Source organism: Trichosurus vulpecula, chromosome 1 (assembly GCF_011100635.1).
Source record: "Trichosurus vulpecula isolate mTriVul1 chromosome 1, mTriVul1.pri, whole genome shotgun sequence".
In the NCBI taxonomy this organism is placed as follows: Eukaryota; Metazoa; Chordata; class Mammalia; order Diprotodontia; family Phalangeridae; genus Trichosurus; species Trichosurus vulpecula.
Genome location: NC_050573.1, coordinates 272833974 through 272852121, shown reverse-complemented (window position 1 = coordinate 272852121; position 18148 = coordinate 272833974). Strand labels below are relative to the sequence as shown.

Below are 18148 nucleotides of genomic sequence, written 5' to 3'. Positions count from 1 at the left end.
AGTGCTTAGCACAGCACGTGGAGCACAGTGTTATACGAAATGCTAGCGGTAATTATTGTTGTTTATTATTACACGAACCAAATGAAGTAAGCCAATCCAGGAAAATACCCAACTATGATATATGAAACAAATATACACAACTACAATAATGTAATGGAAAGCATAACAACAACAAAGTAAGTGAAACTGAAGGCTGTACAATTATGAGGACCAAGCTTGGCCCTAAGGAAGAGAAAGGAGAGTTACCTTCCTTTGCCCCTTTGCAGAAGCAGGGAGCCCTCATGTAGGATACTGTATATGATGTCGGACTTTTCCTTTTGTTAGTTTTGCAGAACCTTATTTCCCTCTATATAAGGGGATGTCAGAGGAATACATTGGGAATGTTAAAACAATATAACAATAAAAATTCATTTTAAAAAATTATGATGATCGAGGTTAGCTACAAAGAAATGAGAAGGCATCATTTGATTCTTTGTGGAAGCAGGGGACTGTGAGTGTGGAAGACTTTCTGGATGTACTGGTGATTTGTTATTCTCTGAGACCATACTTTGGTAAATGTAGATAATTTTAAAACAAAATATCAATAGAAATACATATTTAAAAAATTAAAAGCTACCATGACGAGAAACTGATGTTTTGTATGCTAATTCTATGGCAAGTGGACATGGACTTTTGAAATCTGGTCTCCTGGACATGGAGGTATTTATAAAGACTGCTCCCCTGACACCACTGTGTCACAACGCCAGGTTATCTTTAGTCATGTAGCCTATGAACAACAGAATGTTAACATACCTGGTTATTCTTATAATAGCCATTTGTTCCTGAAAGCCTAAAATTGTTCTGGGGTTGGATCAATGACCTTTATTATCTGCACAGCAACACCTCTGTGCCATTTACCCTTGTACACTGTCCCAAATGAACCTGACCCTATTCTGATTGATAACATCACTTCACTGACTTCTACTTCCCTATAATAACTTGAATCTTTGTCCACGTGGCCTAATTTTTTTCCCTCTTGTGTACTGGATCCCAGCGCTCTTTGTCTGTATGCTGGAACAGGAGTTTTGGACTGAGACCAGCCAGTTGAACTCAGGTTGTCTGGATTACTGGACAGAACTGAAGATGAGGCTGACTCACTGTAACTTCGAATTACATCCTCTATAATCCGACTGTCCACTGGCATGGTGGTGCTGACCATATGGACATCTGGAGTAGATGTAGACCTCTGCCTCTGGGAAAGGGAGCCCTCTGAGGATGGCGGTGACATGGGAAATGTGAAGGCTTGGGATGTGGAATATTTGTGCTGGGAACTAAGAGGGATCTGGAAAACGGACTCTTGCGTCTGATGTGTTGTTAGGGGAGGTAATGTTGGTACGCCCCTACCAGCAACGTTGGAATTTGAAAACAGTATGAGCTGTCTGATATTACTCCAATCCACACACACAGTGAGGACCTTAGCGCTACAGTGCTCATGAAGCCACATGTCTGACATTGAAATACATCTAGTAGGAACTTCTGAAAAACATCACAGAAGGCAAGCTTCAGGAAAGTTTTTCGAGCAAAATTGTATGTTGTGAGGGGAACATGACCCAGGAAATCTACTTGAAGGTCTTCTCCCATCAAAAAGGCTGCACCAGTATTCCAATCTAAACCTGTTTTTTTTTCCTTTTGTGTTCATAGAGAGAACTAAAAACTATGTAACACTCTGGCTGGAAGACTTTTACTTTAAGAAGTGTATTTTTTGGAGGGGAGGGGAAGAGAGACCAGAATAAGTAAACAAAAGTTTTGTAACAATGAAAAAAATAAGCAGTATGGATTAAAAGAAGTGAAGCAGTGTGGTATAACGGATAGGTCAGTAAGAAAGATGTGGATTGAAATCCTACCTTTGATATAAACGATCTGTATAACCATAGCAAAGTGACTAAATTTCTTGGTCTCCCTGGTACCTAATAAGAGTTCTTCCTCTGCATTTCTGATGTTTCCATGTCAGAGGCTATGCACTAATGAAATCACAGGTTTGCATACAAACATACCCACACCCACACATTTTCTAATACAAGAAAAAAAATGGAAGCAAAAATGTAGGAAAAATATCTGAAACATCAACAATAACACCAAAGCTGAGCTAAAATATTCTCCAAACAAACAGAATGAATAAGAAAAAGAATTTAAAAAACTGAAGTGAAATCAGCAAAAAGATCATGAGACAATAAAGACAAAATGGAGTATGACTAATAAAACTCTGGACAACAGATTAAAAAAAAAAACTACTTCACTGAAGACTAGAATGGAAGACCAACAGAGGAAGCAGGAAAAATAAGCCCAAGAATCAACCCACTGGATACAGATGTGAAAGGTACACGTATAAAAGCACCAATTCTAAAAAATAGAGAAAAGAGAAAAATTTAAGAATTATTGAGACTTTTGGGAAAAAAATAATAATTAGCTTCTGACATTTACATAATAGCACTTTAAGGCCTGAAAAACACTTGTTATAACCCATAACATGGATGGTTTACAATCCATTAACCGCCTTATAGCTGCTTCCATTTACAAAGATTTCTTTATTCCATCTCTAGTGTAAAGTAGTGTAAAGTAAAGAATACTCAAACTCTCACCTAATGGAGGATACAGTATAAAGGGAGGTAGTAAGACCTAGCTGGGCCCTGGGAATCCTACTTCATAGGCTCTCCAGATGAAGATGGAAAAGTGGGGAGTGGGAAGATAAGGTACAGAAATATGTCAACTTACAAGGTCCCAGGTCTGAGGAAATATATTTCTAGAAACAGTATCAATGTGGAAGCAGGCCTAGGTTCATCTTTATTCTATGCCAGGGCTGGACAAAATGCGGTGGAGGGCTACATGTGGCCCACAGTGCGATTTATGCAGCCTGCCTACAAGCATAGAAATTTACATAAATGTAAAGGAAGCTGAGCTACCACAGAGCTCTCACTAAAATGGCAAATCGAAATATATTGTCTGTTGTTTCAATAAAAACGTAAGGTTGGACAGCCCTGTTCTACGCCCACATCCCCTGTGCTCCCAAGACCATATAATAAATATTTCCAAAATAGGGAAGGAAGTAGTCATCTAGGAGAACCTGACCACGTTACAGCTTGAGAAGTATCCATTCAGTCCTCACTGAAATGTCTACATGCCTCAAACTGACAACAGGGTGTGGTCATTAGTACCCCATCCTTTAAACGGGTACTGGCTAAAAATATCCTGTATCTTCTATGCCACAGATGGTCAAAGATGGTTTCATAGATCTTCTATGAGTCTGTCTATGCTATAAGAAAAGAATCATGTAACACAAAAAGGGATACACAGTCCGTTTAAGGTAGAACTCTGTGTATGTGGCAGTCAGAGAGGAACTCTAATGGGTCAGAAAAATGAAAGGTAGTTTCCTGAGCTGCCCTTCCACAGTTCAGAGCTAGAGTATGACAGAGTAGGTTCTCTTTACCCTCTTACAGTTCAAAGGTGTGACTATGAGAATTGGGTACATGACTGCAGACTTAGGACCCTAGGTTACCTTCATCACATTCTGAGCGGATGTAGTGGTCACCTGGCAGTTGGTACCTCCCATTCCTGCCTTAGGGTGCTCTGCTGCTTCAGATAGCCTGGTTTGCCTGCCTTGTCAGTGGTAGTTAGTCATTGGTTGTTGTTGTTGTTGTTGGGGATGGTAGGTCCCTTCTCCACAGAGTCACAACCTTGATTAATGCTGTAAGTACCAGTCTGGAAGCAGGGACAGGAGACTGGGAAAGCTGCTATTGCTGAGGCTTTGGGGACTATCTACCTATCTCTTTGTGGCATTTGATTGTTCATGTAGTATGGGTAATACATGCTTTAATTGACGGGTATATAATAGGTATATATAAATGTGAAAAGAAATGGTTGTCTCAAATTACTACAGTGGAATTAAAAACAGTAATATTTTTGCTTTAACTACTGAATGAAGCTTGAATAGAATAAGTTAATTTGAGCTATACATATAAAGTGAGGGAAAACAAAAACAGAATAACAAGGAGGGAGCAATCCCAGAATAAGAATGATATCTGGGATAAGAAGGAATGCAAAGGAGTCAAGTTTTCATAATACTTACAGTGCTGGGCATGTAGAAGACTGCTCAATAAATGTTGACTGATTGATATCAAAAGGAAAAGAGATTACTGAATGGATTAAAAAACTATGCAACAATATGTTACCTATAGGAAATAATGTTAAAACATACGTGAAGATATAAGATACTAGGATGACTCATGTTTATCATACTTTAGTGAAAATGTCTTGAAGTTATTTTTTCTAGTCTAAATCTCTAAATTTATTACAAATTTAAGATTAATGATAAAAGATTACAGAACTTAAAGAATACTTACCTTTGAGGTGGTGTTCTTGGGCTTTTAAATACTTTAGCTTTGGGTTTGTCAGATTGAAAAGATGATCTGCACTTAACTTCATCTTCATATAATTCTGCTAAGGCCAACTAAAAGATAGAAAAGGCTTGTTGTAAAAATATGTAACACTAGAAATAAACTTCTCTGGTCAAGTAAAAAGTCAAACACACACACAAAATATATATTACTAATGAAGTGGTAAAGGTTCCCTTTCAATCAGAACATGAATACTTGATGCTACTTATAGAGAGAAGAGGGACATTTTTCTTTAATATGTAAATAGAATTACTACTGAATGGGTTAGTTTAGGAATATGCCATGAGAAAAAATTATAAAAATTCTATTATATTCACTTTTCTGTTTAATGTTTCCAAGCACTAAAAATGAGAAGGATATTAATTTTAAAGAACTTTTTACTCTCTTAAATGCCTCTGTAATTTTTTTCTAGATTTTAATTTTTTTCTTAAATCCCATAAAATCATTTAACTAAGCTGTTAAATTACTTAAGTATAGATAACACTAAATTGCTCAAATTCCTTATACTTTATTTAGTAATCATACTATATCACTTATATTTAAGTTTAAGAAAATAATTAAGAATTTAATAACATGTAGTCATAAATAATACAACCATCTCACCACAAAAGCATAGCCTAGTTCAGACAACTACTTCATGCCTAAAATGCTGCTGTAGCCTCCTAACTGATCTCTCTTACTTCAATTTCTCCGCTTTTTTTTCACAAAGTTGCCAAAATAAGAAACTTCCTGGGGTACAAATCTGACCATGTACTCCTATGCTCAAAAAATCTTCCAAAGTTCCTCAGAGCTAAGAAGATAAAACAGAAACCTCTTAGCCTGCAGACTACTTAAGTATCTCTCCAATCTAGCTATCGCTTAAATTACTAGTCCTATTTCACCTTATTCTACTTCAGTCAACTAGCATTTATTAAGCATTTATCATGAACCAGGCACTGAGAATAAAATAAAACTATGACCAGCCCTCAAGGAGCTTGCATTCTATTGGAGGAACCAATATGTACCTATAAATATATACAAAATAAATGAGATAATTTGGGGATGCTTGAGCTGAGCCTGGAAGGAAACGTGAGGACTCTAAAAGTCAGAGGTAAGGAGAAAATGAACTCTAAGAATGGAGGATAGCTAGGGCAAAGGCATGGAGGTGGGAGATGGAGTATCCTGTGGGACAATGAGCAAAAAGGCCAGTTTGACTGGACAGTACAGGATGGGAAGGGGAGTAATATATATCAGACTACAAATGTGGGTTGGGACTGGGTTATAAAAGGCTTTAAAACCAAACTGAGTAGTTTACCTTTCATCCTAAGGTAGCCATTTGAGTTTAAGTAATGAAGTGCCATGGCCAGTCCTGTGCTATATGAAAGATGAATTTAGGAGGGGACAGACGCCTGAGGTAGACCACACAGAAGGCTACTACAGTAGTAGAGGAAAAAGGTGAGTATTCTATGTTCTATTCATTTGGATTAGGCTACTAACTGTTCACCAAACCTGGCACACCATCTCCCACCTGACGCAGTCACGAATGCACTCCCTCACAACTCTCAAAATATTTCTCACTTGAGCTCTGGTGTTCCTACCTCCATAAGCCTCATTCTCCCAGGTAAAAGTGTTCCTTACCTCTTCAGATTGTCCTAGAGCACTTTGTCTTTATCTGTCCTTTGCCCCTACTATTCCCAACAAAGTGTATAATACTTATCTACGTACATCTCTTACTCCTCTTCCAACCAAACATAAAATAAACTCTTCACACGGAGGAACTGTCATTTTTTTTTCATCATTGGAGTCCTAGCACCTGGCAGAGTACGTACTACTGCTTAACAAATATTTGTAGAGTGAATGGATCCAAATATTTACAAATGGAAGTCAAGATAAATTTGTTTTTGAAACTGAAATTCAAAAAGGTTTTATATGTGTGCATGTATGTACATACATGTATGTACACATATACACATAAGTGTATTTATATATGCATACATGTCTATATGTGTGTATATACAAATATAAAAAAGAAAATGAAAATAGAACTCACGGTGGGAGAAGGCTTAGAGATCTACTCGAACTTTATTTAACAGGGGAAGAAACTGAGGCCCAGAGAGGTGACTTGCCCAAATTCACACACCTAGTTGGTTAGCAAGAAAGACTCCAAATGGGCGAGGGAGAGCGAAGAATTGAAGAAAATGCTGATAATGAACCTGACTGACTGGAAAGATGGCAGTGCCTTAGTTTATAAGACAGGAGAGTTTTGGGGGGAAAGAGGATGAATTCACTTTTAAATGAGTTTGAGAGTCTCTAGCATATCCAATTTAAATGTCCAACAGGAAATGGCAATGATAACGTGGGGCAGCTAGCTGGTGCAGTGGATAGTGTAATTAGTGTAATTAGGAGGACCAGGGTACAAATTCAGCCTCAGACATTTACTAGTTGTGTGACCCTGGGCAAGTCACTTAACTGTTGGTCCCAGTATCCTCATCTGTAAAATGAGCTAGAGAAGGAAGTGGCAAACTACTACAGTATCTTTGTCAAGAAAACCCCAAATGAGGTCACGAAGAGTCAGACATGACTGAAACAACTCAATGACAACAAAAACATGGGACTGAAGCTCAAGAGGAGAGATTAGGGCTGGATATATGGATAAGAATCATCTGTGTAAAGATGATAGTTAAACCCATGGGAGCTGATGAGATTACAGAGAATAGAGAGAGAAGGCCTAAGAGAGAACCTTGAAGAACATCTACAATTAGGGGGTGTGGTGTGGATAATAAGGCAGCGAAGGAGGCTAAGGAGGAGCAGCCAGAGAGGTGGGAGGAAAGCTAAGAGAGACTAGTGTCATGAAAACCCAGAGAGGAAAGACCAGCAGGAGAAAGTGGTTCATAGGGTCAAATCTGACAGGTAGGTTGAGAAGGACTAGGACTAAGAAAGACCATCAGATTAGGCAAGTGAGAGATCTTTGCTCATTTGAAGAGAGTCATTTCAGTTGAAAGCCAGATTGCAGAGGAGTGAGTGACAGGAAAGGAAGCAGAGGCAGCAAGCATAGGCAACTTTTTAAAGTAGTTTAGCTGAAAAAGGTAGAAGAGACATAGGATGATGGTTTTAGGAGATAGAGGGGTCTAGTACAGGTTTTTTTTTTTTTAAGGACTGTGAGACCTGAGAATGTTTGAAGTCAATATGGAAGAAACTAGTTGATAAGGACAGGTTGAATATTTGGAGGATAGGGAGTAGCTATGGTTGAGGATGCAGCTGGCTGGAGAAGCTGGGAGGGGATGTGTTTGGTTTAAGTATACATGTAGAGCAGTTGTCCTTAGCAAGAAGATAAGAGTACTGGGCCTGGAGTCAGGAAAACTCATCTTCCTGAGTTCAAATTTGGTCTCAGACACTTACTAGCTGTGTAACTCTGGGGAACACACTTAACCCTGTTTGCCTCAGTTTCCTCATCTGTAAAATGAGCTAGAGGAGGAAATGGCAAACCACTCCAGTATCTTTGCCAAGAAAACACCAAATGGGGTCACAAAGAGTCAGATACAACTCAAATGACAACAAAACATACAGAGATAAAGCTATCTAATAATAATGGATTAGCTACAACTATCCAATCCAAAAATCTATTCAAAGTATACTAAATCAGGTAAAAAAAATCTTGATCCCCAATTCTCCCCACCCCCTAACCTCTGCAGTGTAGGAGGATAGAACGCAATCCAGTAGGCTCGTCCTTTATTATTAAAATTGTACTAAACACTTAAGGAAGCACTCGAGTTCAGTCTGAGCTCCTTTATTGTAGTTTCCCACAGTGAATCAGATTCCTGGGCTAAATCACTTTCATCTTGCGTCCTAAGGAAGTAACGGTAAAAGTGATGAAGTCTTAATTTATGTAAAACACAGTCTTAAAAGAGACTTTTTTTCAACTAGGCTATAGCAATTAAGTATGATGGGAGCCTTGGCAGATTGCAAAATGTCATTCTATTGCCCCCCAAAATTGGAACTTATAAAATAAATTAGGGAGTGAACAGAAAGTTTCTTTGCTTGAAAAATATTCACCACAAAGATTCTTTAAATAGCAAATTCACATAAATACATTTGAGGTATAAATTGCAAAATGTCAAGTTACAAAAGTAAAAATTGAGCAAAATAACTATATTTATAGCATAATGGAATCATATTGTACCATAAGGTTTTACAGTCTAGTACATTAGGAAAATTGTCTGTGTAGCCACGTGAAGGATGTCCTCTACTAAAAACAAATACTGCTGGGACTCTTTCGTCATCGGAACACATTTAGAGTATTACATTCAGTGCTGGGCACAACAACATTTTAATTAGGAAATTGATCAGCTGGAGAATGTTTAGGAGGCGAAAAGGCTAGCAAATAGGCAAATATGCCATAAGATGACTAGTTGAAGGAACAGAGGAAAATTTAGCCGCAAGAAAGAACATTTGGGGGATGTGACAGCCTTCTTCAATATGAATGGTGTCCCCAGGAAGAGGGATTAGACTTCAATCTGTTTTGGCCCAGAGGGCAAAAGTAGACTAGGTAGAAATTACAAGTAGGCACATTTATTTTTTTTAATTTAATTTTTTTTTTATTTTTAGTTTACAACATTTGGTTCCACATAATTTTGAGTTCCAGATTTTCCTCCTTCCCTCCCTGCCTCCCTCCCCAAGACGGCATGGAATCCCATATAGCTTCCACGTATAATTTCGCATTGAATTAATTTACACACTAGTCAAGTTATGGAGAAGAACTGTGATCAACGAAATGAATCATGCGAAACAAACAGGACCAAAAAAAAAAAAAAACCAACCCAAAAACAAAAGAGAGAAAAAGAAAAAAAGGGGGGGGGGGTGGAAAAAAGGCTAGCATGAAGTGTGCCTCAATCTGCATTCATACTTCATAGTTCTTTCTCTGGATGTAGATAGCATTCTCCATCGTGAGTCCTTTGGAGTTGTCTTTGTACCTTGTGTTGCTGAGAAGAGCGAAGTCTGTCAGGGTTGGTCCTCACAGAATCCATATATTTGTGGTTGTGTATAATGTTCTCCTGGCTCTGCTCTGCTCACTCAGCATTATGACGTGTAGGTTTTTCCAGATTGTTATGAAGTCCGTATCATCCCCATTTCTTATAGCACAATTGTATTCCACTACCTTCATATACCACAGCTTGTTCAGCCATTCCCCAATTGATGGACATCCCTTTGATTTCCAATTCTTAGCTACCACAAAAAGAGTCGCTATAAATATTTTTATACATATGGGCCCTTTTCCCGCTTGTGTGATTTCTTTGGGATACAACCCTAGAAGTGGTATTGCTGGGTCAAAAGGTATGAACGTTTTTATAGCCCTTTGGGCATAGTTCCAAATTGCTCTCCAAAATGGCTGGATCAGCTCACAACTTCACCAGCAATGTAACAGTGTTCCAATTTTCCCATATCCTCTCCAGCATTTATCATTTTCCTGTTTTGTTATTTTAGCCAATCTGACAGGAGAGATGTGGTATCTAAGAGTTGTTTTGATTTGCATTTCTCTAATCAATAGTGATTTAGAGCATTTTTTTCATATGCCTATAGATATCTTTAATTTCTTCCTCTGAAAACTGCCTGTTCATATCCTTTTACCATTTCTCAATTGGGGAATGACTTGTATTCCTATATATTTGGCTCAGTTCCCTGTATATTTTAGAAATGAGGCCTTTATCAGAGACACAAGTTGTAAAGATTTTCTCCCAATTTTCAAGCAGGCACATTTATATTCGATATAACAGCACACTTTCTAATAAAGAGATACCCAAAAGTGGAATGTTCTGCTTTGGGAAGTGCTGGTTTTCCCTTCATTACAAGTCTTCACACACAAAAAACATTAAACTGATACCTTAACAATCATGCAACAAGAATTTAATAATATGTTATCTAAATTAGTCTCTATTTCCTCTCTTCTAACTCATTTCTCAACCTTTTGCAGTTTGGCTTATGACCTCATCACTCAACTAAAACTCCTTTCTCCAAAGTTAACCACCATTTCTTTAGTCTTACTGTTGTACCGACAGCGAGCAAGACACGCCACAGAGTATAGGTTTTAAATGGAGAAGTTTATTAGCTGGTGTCCGTTTAGGGGCAACTGACAGCCCAATCAAAACAGCCAGGAGCTGGGGGTGAAGAAGTAGTGAACATAGAAAATACAGGGTACAGTGGTTAATTATCCCTTGAAATGTTATTTTGCAGCCTTGGCACGCCTGTACCTTTTATGACCATGATAAAAGGAACTTCCTGAATAGATTGTAGATACAACATATCAGATAGCTGACAAAGTGTCAACTGAAATTGCAACCCAGGATCTCTGTGTCCAAGTTGCCCTAACTTCCCCAACATGGTAGGCTCAAGATAAAGCAGAAGTCATATAATTCAAGATAATGTCTAGGGCCAAGGCTTTCATTCTTAATGGCCATAGACAGACCAAGGGATGCTCCACCTTAGTCTGTTGACACAAGATAGAGACATCTCTGAGCCCACTCAGTTAGACAAAAGAAGACCATTAGGCATCAGGCTGTTTCTAGTTATTTAGCTTACATTCCTTAGAAAAGCCTTGGGGGCCCAAGGACACTTGCTGAACACCAAAGGGCAGGAACTCAGTCTGTTTTTCTTATGCAAACTGGGGTTTTGAGTTAGGGGCTGGGGGCAGGGCTTTTCTAGCAATAGCTGGCTGCTCAGGTATCACATTATATTTTATGGTTCTTCTAGATTGCTCTGCAAGGTTTGACATTGATGACTACCTTTCTCCTGGATACTCTCTCTTTTCTAGGGTTTCTTGACAGTGCTCTCTCTTGGTTGTCCTACCGATCTGACTACCCCCCTTTGCTGACCTAGCATGTGTGTCTCACTGATTCACTTTGCATGTATTATCCCCGAGTCCACTCTTCTTTTTCTAAACTTTCCTTTAGTGACTGCATCAGCTCCCGAGTTTAATTAGTATCTCTATGCAGACAACTCATAGATGAATACGTCCAATATAACCAACTGCCTGTTGGATATTTCAAACTGGATGTCCCAAAGATGTCTCAAACTGTATAAAAATACCAGAACTCATTATCTTCCTCCTCACCCCCTACCCATATTTCTACCAAATGTCTACTTTTAGAGAAGGTACCATCATCCATCCTTCTTTTCTCCAAAGTTCAAAATCTTGACTTCTCCCTCTCCTTACCCACTATATCCAGCCAGCTGACAAATCTTGCTTTTTTCTACCTCCACAAAATAGCTTCCATCGCTCTCTTTCTTGCCATTCACACGGCCACCACCTTAGTTCAGGAACTCATTGCCATGTCTTCCTAATTTATCTCTCTGACTCAAGTGTCTCTTTACTCTAATCCATCTTCCATAAAATGGAAGAAAAAAGAGGACTAGAATGCCACTGGGTAATTATACAGTGTTTTTAATGAAAAACTGTTTCTTGACACAAAAACAAATTTTAAAAAAAGGATATTCTCCAGTAGAATAGAGTCTAGTAACTAGTAATTAGACTCTAGTTTGATACTTTGCTATATAGCTATAAATCATGGAACATCATAAATTTCAAAAAATCAAAATTGTGAGTGGCCCAAAGGGCATGGGAAGAACAGCTGGATATATTGTAGTATTTGAATATTATGAAAATATTACTGAGCTGTAAGCAATGATGAATATGAGGAATTCAGAGAAACCTAGGAAAACTTGTAAGAACAGATACAGAGCAAAGAAATGATTATAATGTAAGGAAAATATAATGTAAAAGGAATAATTATAATGTAAATGAAGCAATATAACTCAGACCAAATACATTGACTAACATTTCCTGAGAACTGATGTTGAAATATCCGCTTTCTTGGATTTGGTGGACTAGAGGTACAGAATGTTACATTCTCTTTATGGTATGAGGCCTGGTTGCTAAATCAGTTTTGCTTAATTTTTTAATAAAAGGAAGAGTATTATAGAGGGAGGGGTAAGTGTTACTAAGGAGTGACTGTGGTATAAAAAAATGAAATGCATTAATAAAACATTTTTAATTATGAAAAGAAATGTAGAATTATACAAGGAATGGTGTAAAAGATATCCAGGGAATGTATGATATGTATTATTTGCAAAGGAAGTGTGACAATCATATATAGTGAGCAATAACTGTAGGTTTTCAGTGAGTTGGATAGATACTCCAAGGTAGGTTTATGGGAGGATATAACTAGAATTGCATGGGATGAAAAGGGATGGATGAGTAGAAACGAATATATATATATATACACACACATATATGTATCTATGTATGTATGTATATATGTGTGTATGAATACATTAATGAGATTATGAACTGACTGAAGATTTTTTTCACTTACAGTTATTTCTAAAATGGATTACTGATTTAGACTGAATGTTCTTTCCTGAGATACAGATTTTAAAGGATGGAAAACATAAGTTTACTGAAATTTGCCTAGCAGAGCAGGTAAAGCATTGAATTTTACTACAGTGTGAGCTTTCCTGGGCATGGCATTTGTATTTAACATACTACAGTAGAGTATGTTAACTTTATTATAACATAGCTATAGCATCAAATTTTTTCTCTCTCTCAAGGACGTTTTCCAGCCCAACCATGTTTTCAAGGCTCACACTTACACTTTCACTTCATTTCTCTAAATTTATCAGCAATGGTGAAAGGATCTATAGAGGCTCGAAGACCGTCACTGAGCTAATTAATTTCAGTAGTGGGCTTTGAACCCAGACTCTTCCTGGCCAGAAGTTACTCTAACCACTACTTTTCTGCCTGCTGGCTTTCCTGGCTTCCTTTAGATCTTCTTCTACAGGAAGCCTTTTCCAACCCCTCTTAATTCTAATGCCTTCCTTCTTTTAATTATTTCCTATTTTTTCTGTATATAGCTTGTTTGTGCATATTTGTTTGTCTCTCCCATTACACTGTGGGTTCCTTGAGGGTAGGAACTGTCTTTTGCCTTTTTGTACGAGGCTGCCACACAGCAGACACTTAATAAATGTTGCTGATTGACCAGGCTACCTACCACTCAACAGCCTCTCAAGGAAAAGCAGACAAGTCATAACCATTACCTATTAAAACGGAAGAAACAAAAGGCTATCTAGGAAAGCCCCTAAAATACTTATTAAATTTGAGCTCTTTGAAACAGTCCAGGGCTGTAGAGGAACCAAGATTTTTCTCTTTTTAGGATCCATGCTTCTATGTGTACGTCTTCTACATGAAGGTTTTCTTGTGGATAAAACCCGCAGAACACTGGCGAGACCATGAAATTGGGGCCACAAAATATTGTAAATGCACTGCTGCTAATCCAGTTTCGATCAAGGCTTGCGGAGATAAAACAGGCTGGGAGTGGAGGAGGAGGAATGGGAAGAGCAATGTGGTTGGAGATGAGAAAATGAGGTGCGGGATCTAATTTCCACAAAGTTTTAACTTCCACAGGCGGACACCGTCCCTCAAGATCCTGACACGCGGATTATAACAGGGGACGGTGCCTCTCCGCGGTGACAATGGAAAAGGCTAGGGGAGCTAGGCAGAGACCCCGGCCTGGCCTTGCTCTCTCGCTCCTCTAATGCTCAGCCCTCCACGTGCACCCCCACCCCAAGCTCTTGTCCTCTTTTTTCCTGGAGGCGGGATAGAAGGGTAATTAAAGTGATGTGCTGGAGTCCGGGAGGGGCTCCCGGGGTTGGGAAAGTGGGTGAGTGGATTTCAGAGCAAGCCTTGAGCTCGAGCCCCCGCTCGGCGCACGACGGGGAGAGGCCACCAGCTCTTGGGCGGAGGATGGGCGGGAGGTACCCCCCTCTCCCTCCCCTTGCCTCCACCCCTACCCCGGCTGGGCCTGGCTCAGCCGAGGCTGCCCCGGGCGTTCCTTTCCTTCCCTACCTGCAAATCGCGGGCGGTGGGAGGCCTGGGCCCAGCCCGCGACCCCGAGGGCCTCTTCTCCTGGCGATGCCCACCCGGGGTCGGTGGGGCCGAGGCCGGGGTCGCCGCAGCTTCCTCCTCCCGGTTCTCGCCCGGGCGAGCTTCCCCGCCCTCCGCCATCTTCCGCAGGGACCGTAGCCGCTGCAGTGGGTGCCGCCGCGGGTCAGGCTCGCCTTCCTCGAGGCTCAGGGGACTTCCGGGGAGCGTGTTGCCCAGGCAACCGCCGCCACCCCGGCGCGAGGACCCACCTGCTCCCCGCGGCAGGGCTCCTCCTTCCCCTCCCTCTCTCCTTCCCCCCCACGGCAGGAGCTGGGACGGATGGGAATCTTCAGTCACCGCTCTCTCTCCTAGGATCGGTTTCCCTACTTTTTTCCTGGGTGGGTGGGAGGGAAGACTAGTACAGGACTCGGGCTTCTCCTTCCTAGAATGGCTCGGGGGACACACAGCAAACTCTTACGTCACCCCACCTGCCTCCTGGCCCCGCCCCCTCCGGGCTCCTGCCCTCCTTGGGCTGCTGGTGGCCCGAAAGGGGGCGCTGTGTGGGCGAAGAGTGGGGCGAGGAGGTGAGCAGACGGAGAAGGTGTGCGGAACAAGAATTTCCGTGTTTGTGGGTCTCACAACTCTTGAGCTTGTCTCCTTTCACCTTCCGAGGCAGGGATTCTTAACCTTTTTGGGTGGCACCTTTGTCACTCTAGTAAAGCCTATGGACTCCTCAGAGTAATATTTTTATTCCAGAAGTAGTAACCAATTACGTTGAAATACAATCGCCTGTATATGTATGTATACATGTATTCGTATATATGCATATTTTTTTTATAAAAAGAACCCCTCAACTAATTTCAAGGCACATGTTTATATACTATAAGCAGGAGCCAATCTCCAAGATAGTTTCTAGCTCATGGTGTAGGCTTCTGGTAATAATAAAGCAATAATTTTTTCTAGCATGAAAATTATTTCTTCCGGAATAGTTCTAGATCCGTTATATTGCCATGTAAGGTCTCAGACAAAAATGCAAACCACATGACCATGGATTAAGCCTTTGGATTAATCTTCCTGATTGGGAAGGCATTTGATATCTCCTGGTCTTCACCAAAATCAATCGATCACTAACCAACAAGTAATTATGTGCCAAACACTGTGCTAGGCTCTGGAGATACCAATACAAAGAATCAAAGAAACCCAACTCTCAATGGGCTTACATTCATTTTTCCCCCTTTAATCAACAACCCTTTATTAAATGTCTGCATTAAATGTCTGCAAGGCATTGTACTAGTTGATGAAGACACAGAGATTAAATAAGGCATAGTTCCTGCCATTAGAGAGCTTATAGTTTAGAATAAATAGACAAGTAACAGTTAGATGTAGTGTGGTGATACAGAAATAGTCTGAGATTTGAGAAGAGAGAAATTGCTTACATAACCATGAAGATTATGTATGTCCACAAGGGTAGTCTAAATATAGTTTGCAGGGAGGCATAGATAGATCTCTTTGGAATGTGGTGCATCCTTCCCCAAAAGAAACTGTTATTCATGCCTTAAAGGGAACAGTAGAAGAGCCATAAGACTAGCCACTTTTTTCCTCAGAGGAGTTATCAAACTAGACATGTAACCTGAGGGATCCAGGAAGGCTTCAGGAAGGAGGTGACACTTGACCTAAACCTTAAAGGAAGGAAAGGATTTCAACTGGCATAGATGAGGTGGGGTAGGATGGGGAAGAGTCTCTTCTAGGCACGAAGAGGTATGATGAGTTAGAAGAATTTATAGAGGACAAAGGGAGTAGCAAATAGTCCCCTTTGCTTTGTGAAGGAGTGTTGACATTATGAACCTGAGAGACTGGAAAGCTAGCAATGCTTTTGACAGAAATAGGGAAGTATGAAAGAGGGAAAGGTTTAAGGGGAAAGGCAATGAATTCAATTTTGTACATATTCAGTCAGTCAAGCATTTATTTAGTGTCTACTATATGCCAGGCACTGTACCTAAACACCAGGGCATACAAAGAAAAGCAACGCCCCACCCCCCACCACCAAAAAAAGTTCCTGCTCTCAAGAAACTCACAGGAATGGACATTGATAGTTTGAAATGTCCAATAGGCAATTGTTCATTTAAGATTGAAGCTTAAGATAGAGCTTGGGACTGAATATAAATCTGGGAGTCAGTGGCATAGAAATGGTAGTTAAATCTGTGGGAGCTGATAAGATTACTGAGAGAGTGGGCCTAGCTTATTTGTGCCTTCACAAGAACCCTGTAAGATAGGTATTATCATTATTAGAGAAGCAAAATGGTATAATAAAAAGAATGCTAGATTTGGAGTTAAGAGAGACAGGTTCAAATCTTACTTCTGATACTGGTGTGACTTTGTATAAATCACTTAACTTTTCTCATTTGTTTCTCATTTCATTTGTAAAATGGGAATGATAATACCTTTAGTTCTTTCTTCACAAGGTTATTGTGAGGCTTAAGTGAAGTAATGGAAAGGGGCGGAGCCAAGATGGCAGCTGGAAAGCAGGGACTAGGGTGAGCTTCCTACTGAGTCGCTCCAAAAACCTATAAAAAATGGCTCTGAACCAATTCTAGAACTGCAGAACCCACAAAACAGCAGAGGGAAGCAGGGCTCCAGCCCAGGACAGCCTGGATGGTCTCTGGGTGAGGTCTATCCCACACGGAGCTGGGAGCTGGGAATGGAGTGGAGCAGAACCCAGCCTGAGTGGCGTGGACCAACCAGACCAGAAGCCGGGCGGAGGGGGCCCTAGTGCCCTGAATCAGTGAGCTGCGGCAGTTACCAGACTTCTCAACCCACAAACACCAAAGACTGCGGAGAAGGTTAGTGGGAAAAGCTGTGGGAGTGGAAGGAGTTCGTGGTTCGGCTTCCAGCCCCGGGGGGGGGGGGGGGGGGGGGGGGGCAGGGGAGGTGGGGCAGCTACAGCTGCTGCCGCTTCTGGCCCCAGGCCCACCTGGTGGGAGGAATTAAGTGGTGGATCAGAGCAGGAGTGCACAGCCTGCTGAAGATCTAAGCCCAGTCCGGGTTGGGGGTTCTTGGGGAACGAGTAGTGCTGGTGTGACAGAGCTGGCACCTCCCCGCTGAAAAGTGAAACATAGAACTCTCTAGTCTACAAGCAGTCATACCCCACTGAAAAACTCAAAGGTCAAGTTAGTTGGCTGGGAATATGACCAGGCAGCGAAAACGCATGGAGATTCAGTCTCAGACTTTGGATTCTGTCTTTGGTGACAAAGAAGACCAAAACATACAGCCTAAAGAAGACAACAAAGTCATAGAGACTACAACAAAAGCCTCCAAGAAAAACATGAACTGGTCCCAGGCCATGGAAGAGCTCAAAAAGGATTTGGAAAAGCAAGTCAGAGAAGTAGAGGAAAAATTGGGAAGAGAAATGAGAAGGATGCGAGAAAACCATGAAAAATAAGTCAATGACTTGCTAAAGGAGACCCAAAAAAATACTGAAAAATACACTGAAAAACACAACACCTTAAAAAAAATAGATTAACTTAAGCGAAGTAATGTATTTAGATGTACTGTATATAGAGGGCTTTGAAAGCTTTTTTTGTTTTGTTTCTTATTTTTTCCTTTGAAAATGTTAAGATGTTGTTTACCCTTATAAGAGAGGCACCATGGTATGGTAGAGAAAATCAGCTTGGAGTCAGAAAGAAGTGGTTCAACATCTTACTCTGATATACACTAGCTGTATGATTCTGGATAAATTACTTAACCTCTGTGTGTAGCCTAATAAATTCCCTAATACTCTAAATTAGAAAGTTGCTAATTTTCGTCAGTGAAAGGAATTTCTGTACAA

The 18148-nt window shown here is 40.4% G+C and overlaps 1 protein-coding gene and 1 pseudogene across 1 annotated transcript in view; both read right to left on the bottom strand.

Moving 5' to 3' along the window:
• The window catches only part of UBXN2B (UBX domain protein 2B), a 58432-nt gene extending 43651 nt beyond the window's left edge, over positions 1-14781 (bottom strand). The window contains exons 1-2 of the mRNA XM_036742265.1: positions 14305-14781; positions 4377-4483 (exon numbers count right to left, since the gene is read on the bottom strand). Coding sequence (XP_036598160.1) covers positions 4377-4483; positions 14305-14463 — 266 coding nt within the window. The 5' untranslated portion in view covers positions 14464-14781. The remainder of the gene's footprint in view (positions 1-4376; positions 4484-14304) is intronic.
• LOC118855789 lies at positions 613-1730 on the bottom strand (annotated as a pseudogene).
• Positions 14782-18148: the final 3367 nt, after the last annotated feature.